The sequence below is a fragment of the Pseudochaenichthys georgianus genome, unplaced genomic scaffold (genome assembly GCF_902827115.2).
Source record: "Pseudochaenichthys georgianus unplaced genomic scaffold, fPseGeo1.2 scaffold_1037_arrow_ctg1, whole genome shotgun sequence".
In the NCBI taxonomy this organism is placed as follows: Eukaryota; Metazoa; Chordata; class Actinopteri; order Perciformes; family Channichthyidae; genus Pseudochaenichthys; species Pseudochaenichthys georgianus.
In genome coordinates, this window is record NW_027262007.1 from 40,001 (window position 1) to 49,950 (window position 9,950).

General features: G+C 46.1%; 1 protein-coding gene across 1 annotated transcript in view; it reads right to left on the reverse strand.

The window, feature by feature from the left end:
• Positions 1–9,532, reverse strand: part of LOC117440559 (collagen alpha-1(XXVIII) chain-like) — a 41,636-nt gene extending 32,104 nt beyond the window's left edge. The window contains exons 1-9 of the mRNA XM_071202044.1: positions 9,400–9,532; positions 8,732–9,297; positions 7,874–7,894; positions 7,645–7,704; positions 1,565–1,618; positions 1,430–1,474; positions 1,097–1,123; positions 826–870; positions 703–747 (exon numbers count right to left, since the gene is read on the reverse strand). Coding sequence (XP_071058145.1) covers positions 703–747; positions 826–870; positions 1,097–1,123; positions 1,430–1,474; positions 1,565–1,618; positions 7,645–7,704; positions 7,874–7,894; positions 8,732–9,297; positions 9,400–9,532 — 996 coding nt within the window. The remainder of the gene's footprint in view (positions 1–702; positions 748–825; positions 871–1,096; positions 1,124–1,429; positions 1,475–1,564; positions 1,619–7,644; positions 7,705–7,873; positions 7,895–8,731; positions 9,298–9,399) is intronic.
• Positions 9,533–9,950: the final 418 nt, after the last annotated feature.

Here is a 9,950-nt window from a genome sequence, read left to right on the forward strand (position 1 = left end):
ACGTCTGCTCAGAGAACCAGCGCCGACAGAGCCAACAGCGCGGCCTGGATTCCCCGCTTTGGAAAGGCTACATTCAGGAGGTTTAGCATCTAAATCCCCCGCTCACATTCCTCCAGTGCAGAGTGGGAGATGGGCTCTGGGAGCGGGGGAGGGGGATATCTCAATGTGACCACAACCCATTCAGGAATCAAGAATCTCCAACTCTGACTTTTGTAGCGTTTTATGGATTTTTGACTAAAATTATGATTATTTTCTCGAATTCTGACTTTTGTTAAAACGTATGATTTTTTTTAAAGGACAACGAGTGCTTCTGCACGGATGTGGGGGGCGGCACGGGAATATTTCAATGTGACCACAACCCATTCAGGTTTCAAGAATCTTAGGGGCCGAATTCTGACTTTTTTCTACAATTCTGACTTAATTTGAAAGATCACTTTTTCAGAGTTTTTTATTTTGAAGAAATCTGAATTTTTTTCTACGATTTTCACTTTTTTCAGAATCATTGCTTATTTTCGAATATGTATGTTTTTTCTCGGGTTTCTGGCTTTTTTTTTTTAATCTGATTTTTTTCTCAACATCTTAAAAAAATCTGACCTTTTTTTGGAAATCAGACTTTTTTCAAAATTATGACTTTTTTTCAAAGTTAAGATTTACAAAAAATGTGGGGGCACAGGTGTGAAAAATCAAAGGCCCAGATCTCACCTGCTCTGCTCTGGGGCCTGTGGGGCCCGGAGGTCCCTCTGCACCCTGAGGACACACATCAATAGAGTATTAAACACACACAGACATATTGTTGAGTAAAATAAAAAATAAAAAGACGTCTACCTGTTCTCCCTTTTTACCGGCGGTTCCACATTCCCCCTGTTCTCCCTGGAGAATACAGACAGTGGAGAAACGGTGATTACAGAAGACACCTTCATAATGTGGACACAAAGCCAAGTGTCTTTTCATAAAGTCTGCAAGATGTATAGAGTTTAAGCGACAACACCTGTGTATGGTTTAAAGTAAGTACGTTTAAAATACAGTGGTGAATGCATCCCGAATAAAAAAAAAATGAATTGTTAAAACTCATATTTAGAAATGATAATATACATACCCTCTCCCCTTTGCCGCCAGGTCGACCCTGTGGAAAGAGACATCTGATTAAATAAATCAAACTGTGGTCCGTCTGCCAACTGAAAGTCAACCAACCAACCAATGCAATCATATCTTGCCAATTGTGGTATTTTATCTACTTAAAAAAGAGAGAAGCTCTCAGAGCCGTCAGCGCGCTTCGGGGACGACCCCTGCACGGCTGGTTCTCACATCGCTTCTTACTTTGAGTTTCAGAACGACACTGAAATGCCAACTCAATCCACATGGATCCCCTCAGATTCCTCAGATGGAAAACTTAACCAGGACCGTTGTTTGAAAAGTATTTGGTGATTACCTGAAGGCCCCCGATCCCGGGACGTCCGTTGATGCCGGATTCCCCCTGCAGAGATGGAACAACGACAAGACATCAAACGTCACTTTGGGGATTCTCTGCATCTCCAGCTGGGTTACGGAGACAACGGAGACTTACACGAAATCCCTTCGGACCCGGACCGCCATCAGACCCCGGATCGCCTGGCTTCCCCTACACGAGAGCAGGGCGAGTTAGGATCAGAGAAGTACTCACATCCTTTACTCAAGTAGAAGTACACTCAGCCTTTACTCAAGTAGAAGTACACTCAGCCTTTACTCAAGTAGAAGTACACACGTCCTTTACTCAAGTAGAAGTACACACATCCTTTACTCAAGTAGAAGTACACACGTCCTTTACTCAAGTAGAAGTACACACATCCTTTACTCAAGTAGAAGTACACTCATCCTTTACTCAATTAGAAGTACACACATCCTTTACTCAAGCAGAAGAACACTCATCCTATACTCAAGTAGAAGTACACTCATCCTTTACTCAAGTAGAAGTACACACATCCTTTACTCAAGTAGAAGTACACACATCCTTTACTCAAGTAGAAGTACACTCATCCTTTACTCAAGCAGAAAAACACTCATTCTATACTCAAGTAGAAGTACACACATCCTTTACTCAAGTAGAAGTACACACATCCTTTACTCAAGCAGAAGAACACTCAGCCTTTACTCAATTAGAAGTACACTCACCCTTTACTCAAGTAGAAGTACACACGTCCTTTACTCAAGTAGAAGTACACTCAGCCTTTACTCAAGTAGAAGTACACTCAGCCTTTACTCAAGTAGAAGTACACACGTCCTTTACTCAAGTAGAAGTACACACATCCTTTACTCAAGTAGAAGTACACACGTCCTTTACTCAAGTAGAAGTACACACATCCTTTACTCAAGTAGAAGTACACTCATCCTTTACTCAATTAGAAGTACACACATCCTTTACTCAAGCAGAAGAACACTCATCCTATACTCAAGTAGAAGTACACTCATCCTTTACTCAAGTAGAAGTACACACATCCTTTACTCAAGTAGAAGTACACACATCCTTTACTCAAGTAGAAGTACACTCATCCTTTACTCAAGCAGAAAAACACTCATTCTATACTCAAGTAGAAGTACACACATCCTTTACTCAAGTAGAAGTACACACATCCTTTACTCAAGCAGAAGAACACTCAGCCTTTACTCAATTAGAAGTACACTCACCCTTTACTCAAGTAGAAGTACACACGTCCTTTACTCAAGTAGAAGTACACACATCCTTTACTCAAGTAGAAGTACACACATCCTTTACTCAAGCAGAAGTACACACATCCTTTACTCAAGTAGAAGTACACTCATCCTTTACTCAATTAGAAGTACACACATCCTTTACTCAAGTAGAAGTACACTCAGCCTTTACTCAATTAGAAGTACACTCACCCTTTACTCAAGTAGAAGTACACACACCCTTTACTCAAGTAGAAGTACACACATCCTTTACTCAAGTAGAAGTACACTCATCCTTTACTCAATTAGAAGTACACACATCCTTTACTCAAGCAGAAGAACACTCATTCTATACTCAAGTAGAAGTACACACATCCTTTACTCAAGTAGAAGTACTCTCATCCTTTACTCAAGTAGAAGTACACTCATCCTTTACTCAAGTAGACGTACTCACATCCTTTACTCAAGTAGAAGTACACTCATCCTTTACTCAAGTAGAAGTACACACATCCTTTACTCAATTAGAAGTACACTCATCCTTTACTCAAGTAGAAGTACACACATCCTTTACTCAATTAGAAGTACACTCATCCTTTACTCAAGTAGAAGTACACACATCCTTTACTCAAGTAGATGTACTCACATCCTTTACTCAAGTAGAAGTACACTCATCCTTTACTCAAGTAGAAGTACACACATCCTTTACTCAAGTAGAAGTACACTCAGCCTTTACTCAAGTAGAAGTACACACATCCTTTACTCAAGTAGAAGTACACTCATCCTTTACTCAAGCAGAAAAACACTCATTCTATACTCAAGTAGAAGTACACTCATCCTTTACTCAAGTAGAAGTACACACATCCTTTACTCAAGTAGAAGTACACTCAGCCTTTACTCAAGTAGAAGTACACACATCCTTTACTCAAGTAGAAAAACACTCATTCTATACTCAAGTAGAAGTACACACATCCTTTACTCAAGTAGAAGTACACACATCCTTTACTCAAGTAGAAAAACACTCATTCTATACTCAAGTAGAAGTACACACATCCTTTACTCAAGTAGAAGTACTCTCATCCTTTACTCAAGTAGAAGTACACTCACCCTTTACTCAAGTAGAAGTACACTCACCCTTAACTCAAGTAGAAGTACACACATCCTTTACTCAAGTAGAAGTACACTCACCCTTTACTCAAGTAGAAGTACACTCACCCTTTACTCAAGTAGAAGTACACTCAACCTTTACTCAAGTAGAAGTACACTCACCCTTTACTCAAGTAGAAGTACTCTCATCCTTTACTCAAGTAGAAGTACACACATCCTTTACTCAAGTAGAAGTACTCTCATCCTCTACTCAAGTAGAAGTACACACATCCTGTACTCAAGTAGAAGTACTCACACCCTTCACTCAAGTAGAAGTCCTCACACCCTTCACTCAAGTAGAAGTACTGACTAAACTTCTTTACTCAAGTAGAAGTACACACATCCTGTACTCAAGTAGAAGTACACTCACCCTTTACTCAAGTAGAAGTACACTCAACCTTTACTCAAGTAGAAGTACACTCACCCTTTACTCAAGTAGAAGTACTCTCATCCTTTACTCAAGTAGAAGTACACACATCCTTTACTCAAGTAGAAGTACACTCATCCTTTACTCAAGTAGAAGTACACTCACCCTTTACTCAAGTAGAAGTACTCTCATCCTTTACTCAAGTAGAAGTACACACATCCTTTACTCAAGTAGAAGTACTCTCATCCTCTACTCAAGTAGAAGTACACACATCCTGTACTCAAGTAGAAGTACTCACACCCTTCACTCAAGTAGAAGTCCTCACACCCTTCACTCAAGTAGAAGTACTGACTAAACTTCTTTACTCAAGTAGAAGTACACACATCCTGTACTCAAGTAGAAGTACACTCATCCTGTACTCAAGTAGAAGTACACACATCCTTTACTCAAGTAGAAGTACTAAGCAGAGGACAGAGTGGGCCCCTCCGGACTGTGTCTTTAGGGAAGGAGAGTCTGAGGGCGACCCCTCTGCGACCTCCGGCCAACAAAGACCTCCGCCTCAGATCTCCCGTGTTTGCTCGTGTGTAATCTTCCATCGTTGACCTTTGCTCTTTCTAAAACAGCCTTTCAGCCCCCGCACCGCCTGCTGCACTCACGCTGTGGGGACGTCCCCGCACCGCCTGCTACACTCACGCTGTGGGGACGTCCCCGCACCGCCTGCTACACTCACGCTGTGGGGACGTCCCCGCACCGCCTGCTACACCTACGCTGTGGGGACGTCCCCGCACCGCCTGCTGCACTTACGCTGTGGGGACGTCCCCGCACCGCCTGCTGCACTTACGCTGTGGGGACGTCCCCGCTCGCTCACATGCAGCGTCTAGAGAACATCCAGCAGCTTGAGGAGACATGCAGCGTCTAGAGAACACTCAGCAGCTTGAGGAGACATGGCAGCGTTTAGAGAACACTCAGCAGCTTGAGGAGACATGCAGCGTTTAGAGAACATCCAGCAGCTTGAGGAGACATGGCAGCGTTTAGAGAACATCCATCAGCTTGAGGAGACATGCATCGTCTAGAGAACATCCAGCAGCTTGAGGAGACATGGCAGTGTTTAGAGAACATCCAGCAGCTTGAGGAGACATGGCAGCGTTTAGAGAACATCCAGCAGCTTGAGGAGACATGGCAGTGTTTAGAGAACATCCAGCAGCTTGAGGAGACATGCAGCGTTTAGAGAACACCCAGCAGCTTGAGGAGACATGCAGCAGCTTGAGGAGACATGGCAGCGTTTAGAGAACATCCAGCAGCTTGAGGAGACATGCAGCAGCTTGAGGAGACATGGCAGCGTTTAGAGAACATCCAGCAGCTTGAGGAGCCATGGCAGCGTTTAGAGAACATCCAGCAGCTTGAGGAGACATGGCAGCATTTAGAGAACATTCAGCAGCTTGAGAAGACATGCAGCGTCTAGAGAACACTCAGCAGCTTGAGGAGACATGCAGCGTCTAGAGAACATCCAGCAGCTTGAGGAGACATGGCAGCGTTTAGAGAACATCCAGCAGCTTGAGGAGACATGGCAGCGTTTAGAGAACATCCAGCAGCTTGAGGATACATGGCAGCGTTTAGAGAACATCCAGCAGCTTGAGGAGACATGCAGCGTCTAGAGAACATCCAGCAGCTTGAGGAGACATGGCAGCGTTTAGAGAACACCCAGCAGCTTGAGGAGACATGGCAGCGTTTAGAGAACATCCAGCAGCTTGAGGAGACATGCAGCGTTTAGAGAACACCCAGCAGCTTGAGGAGACATGCAGCAGCTTGAGGAGACATGCAGCGTTTAGAGAACATCCAGCAGCTTGAGGAGACATGGCAGCGTTTAGAGAACATCCAGCAGCTTGAGGAGACATGGCAGCGTTTAGAGAACATCCAGCAGCTTGAGGAGACATGCAGCGTCTAGAGAACATCCAGCAGCTTGAGGAGACATGGCAGCGTTTAGAGAACATCCAGCAGCTTGAGGAGACATGCAGCGTCTAGAGAACATCCAGCAGCTTGAGGAGACATGGCAGCGTTTAGAGAACATTCAGCAGCTTGAGGAGACATGGCAGCGTTTAGAGAACACCCAGCAGCTTGAGGAGACATGGCAGCGTTTAGAGAACACCCAGCAGCTTGAGGAGACATGGCAGCGTTTAGAGAACACCCAGCAGCTTGAGGAGACATGGCAGCGTTTAGAGAACATCCAGCAGCTTGAGGAGACATGCAGCGTTTAGAGAACATCCAGCAGCTTGAGGAGACATGCAGCAGCTTGAGGAGACATGGCAGCGTTTAGAGAACACCCAGCAGCTTGAGGGGACATGCAGCGTTTAGAGAACACCCAGCAGCTTGAGGAGACATGCAGCAGCTTGAGGAGACATGGCAGCGTTTAGAGAACACCCAGCAGCTTGAGGAGACATGCAGCGTCTAGAGAACATCCAGCAGCTTGAGGAGACATGCAGCGTTCAGAGAACACCCAGCAGCTTGAGGAGACATGCAGCAGCTTGAGGAGACATGGCAGCGTTTAGAGAACACCCAGCAGCTTGAGGAGACATGCAGCGTCTAGAGAACATCCAGCAGCTTGAGGAGACATGCAGCGTTTAGAGAACACCCAGCAGCTTGAGGAGACATGCAGCGTCTAGAGAACATCCAGCAGCTTGAGGAGACATGCAGCGTCTAGAGAACATCCAGCAGCTTGAGGAGACATGCAGCGTCTAGAGAACATCCAGCAGCTTGAGGAGACATGGCAGCGTTTAGAGAACACCCAGCAGCTTGAGGAGACATGCAGCGTCTAGAGAACATCCAGCAGCTTGAGGAGACATGCAGCGTTTAGAGAACACCCAGCAGCTTGAGGAGACATGCAGCGTCTAGAGAACATCCAGCAGCTTGAGGAGACATGCAGCGTCTAGAGAACATCCAGCAGCTTGAGGAGACATGCAGCGTTTAGAGAACACCCAGCAGCTTGAGGAGACATGCAGCGTCTAGAGAACATCCAGCAGCTTGAGGAGACATGCAGCGTCTAGAGAACATCCAGCAGCTTGAGGAGACATGCAGCGTTTAGAGAACACCCAGCAGCTTGAGGACACATGCAGCATTTACTAAAAGCCGCAGAAACCAAACCCTGAAGAAGCGGTTCCTCAAGAGACTGAATCAGGCTCCTCGTTGTGACGAGTCCACGTTGGAGTGGATGCAGAAGTTATCGGAGCCTAACGAACCCTCTCTGTCTCGAAGCCTTGAACAGATGGACTAAAACCACGAGACCAAACCTGGGTAACATTGCCCGGAAGTGATGATAAGCGAATGCGTTCAGTGTGGCCTTCCCTCAGGCTGCATAAGTGCTGTGGCTCCTAAGTATCCCTCAAAGCAATCCAGTACTCAGTATAGAAACCTCTGCAATCAGACGATAATATATAGTTCATATTCGTCAACTTAGGATGCGATTATCCACTCACCGGGTTTCCCGCGTGCCCCCTCTCCCCCCTCTCGCACAGACAGGACTTCGGCTGGGGGCACTGAAATAAAGACATGAGAGATAATGAACATAAAGAACTGAATCCACGATGTGCTCGAGATGCACAGAGGAGACAGGATAGGGCCTTCGTGGTGCGTGAACAAGTGACCACACCTCAAATAACAACACAGAATATGATCAGGTGAGGAAATAATCGTCACGGTACTCACCCCCGTCTTTACAATCGTGTTCTGGAAGAAAACAAAGACGGTTGGTCAGTTATTTAAAGTCCGAACCTGCAGGGATAGTTAACTCAAGACAAGACTCAACCTCGGACCAAGAGTGGCTGAAACGTGGCCTGTTTTCAGGTCCGTTTTACTTTCATCGTTTAACTTCATCCCACCAGTTTCAATACTTGAACTATGTGAAGGACTCAGCCTGTGGTAACTTGAATGCTGGAAGAAATCGCCCATGCCTCCACGGTGAACAAAGAATCCAACATTGAAGTCAATTGGGGGCAACAAACCTTCAGTCCCGTGCTCCCTACTTCCCACACATGCGTTTTTACTCAAACACTACTATTTAAAACTCCTCTGCACAAACAGTCTCGTGCTCAGGTCCTCAAGCTTAGTGTGTAAGAAGTAGGGATGCCAGCGATTATTCGATTATTCGAATATTCGCTACAGTCTCCATAATCGAATATTATTTTTAAAAATCGATTTTATTTTATTTATTTTTTTATTATTATTTATGTTTTTTTTTTTTTTCTGGCTTAGTTTCAACCAAAATATATATAAATATATATATGCTAATAATAGTAATAGTATTAATATATAATAATCGATTATTATTCGCCAGGGCTGCCGAATAATCGATTTTGATCATGGTCAGTTTCTGGCAACCCTAGTAAGAAGGCTTTAGATTGTGTTTGAATGCGGCCCTCGTTGTTCACAAGTTTCTGGATTCTTTGTTGTAGAAACAAGTTTTTCAAGGAGGAGTATTTGGCTCCCAGTTCTTGAGGTGCATCTGAGTATCAGGTTCTGTCCTCTTGTTGTGCATGCCCCCCCCCGCCCCACACACACACTCACCAGTTCATTGAAGAGTTTGTCGTCCAGCTGTTTGTCCGTGAGACTCAGCAGGTGTTTCTGCGGCGGGGCGCTGGCGACGGACCTCAGTTTCTCGCTCACCTGTGCGTTCGTCGGCAGGTCCGACAGCCGGAGGACGAACATCCGGATGTTTTGCTGCTTGGCTTCAGCGGCAGCAGCAACTGCACTGGGACTTCGAGGATGATCCGATCCGTCCGTCATAAGTAGCGCCACCCGGAGGCTGCTGGAGGAAGTCTCCCGCCCGAATAACTGCGTGGCGTTGGAGATGCCGTACGCCGAAAAGGTGCCGTGTCCGATGAACGCCATGGAGGACGCGCGGCTCTGGAACACGTCCAGGTCCTGCCAGTCTCTGAAGTTGTGCTCCAGGGAGACGGAGCTGCTGTACTGCAGCGCGGCGAGGCGGAGACGCAGACGCCAGCCGGGCGAATGCAGCTGCGTGAGTCTGGAGCTGAACCGCAGGATGAAGGCCTTCTGGCGCTCGAACAGGAGGGACTTGGCTCTCTCCGAACCGTCCACGATGAACACGAGCTCCACCGGGCAGATCAGGGCTGGACCAGGAGCAGAGAGAGAGGGTTTACAACCTGCAGTCAGACGGCTTCAAAGGAAGGTCTGGAGAAAGGATGTGAATAACGTATGTCATGGCTTTAAACACGTACCCTTGGCCTCGTTGAGGAGGACCTGGTTGTCGTCCCTCTGCCCTTTCCTCCTCCTCTTCTGGCCTCTCGCTGGACTCCACAGAGCGAGAGTCAGGATGGAGACCTTCAGCAGCCACGCGGGAGTCATCCTTCAGTCTGGGACCAGGAGAAGCAGGTCATTCAGCTTCTGATTGGACATCAAGCCTTCATCAAAGCTCACCTGCTCTCCACGGCCTTCGACCCCTAACCCCTAACCCCTAACCCCCTGCTATCTCACTTTACTTTATTATTTGCCCTATTTGTTTGTTTGTTTGTTTGTTTACCATGTAAAGCGGCCTTGGGTCCCTTGAAAGGCGCTTTACGAATGTAATCTATCATTATGATTATCAATAGTCCTGAATCCATCACACACACACACACACACACACACACACACACACACACACACACACACACACACACACACACACACACACACACACACACACACACACACACACACACACACACACACACACACACACACACACACACCACACACACTCACACACACACACACACACCAC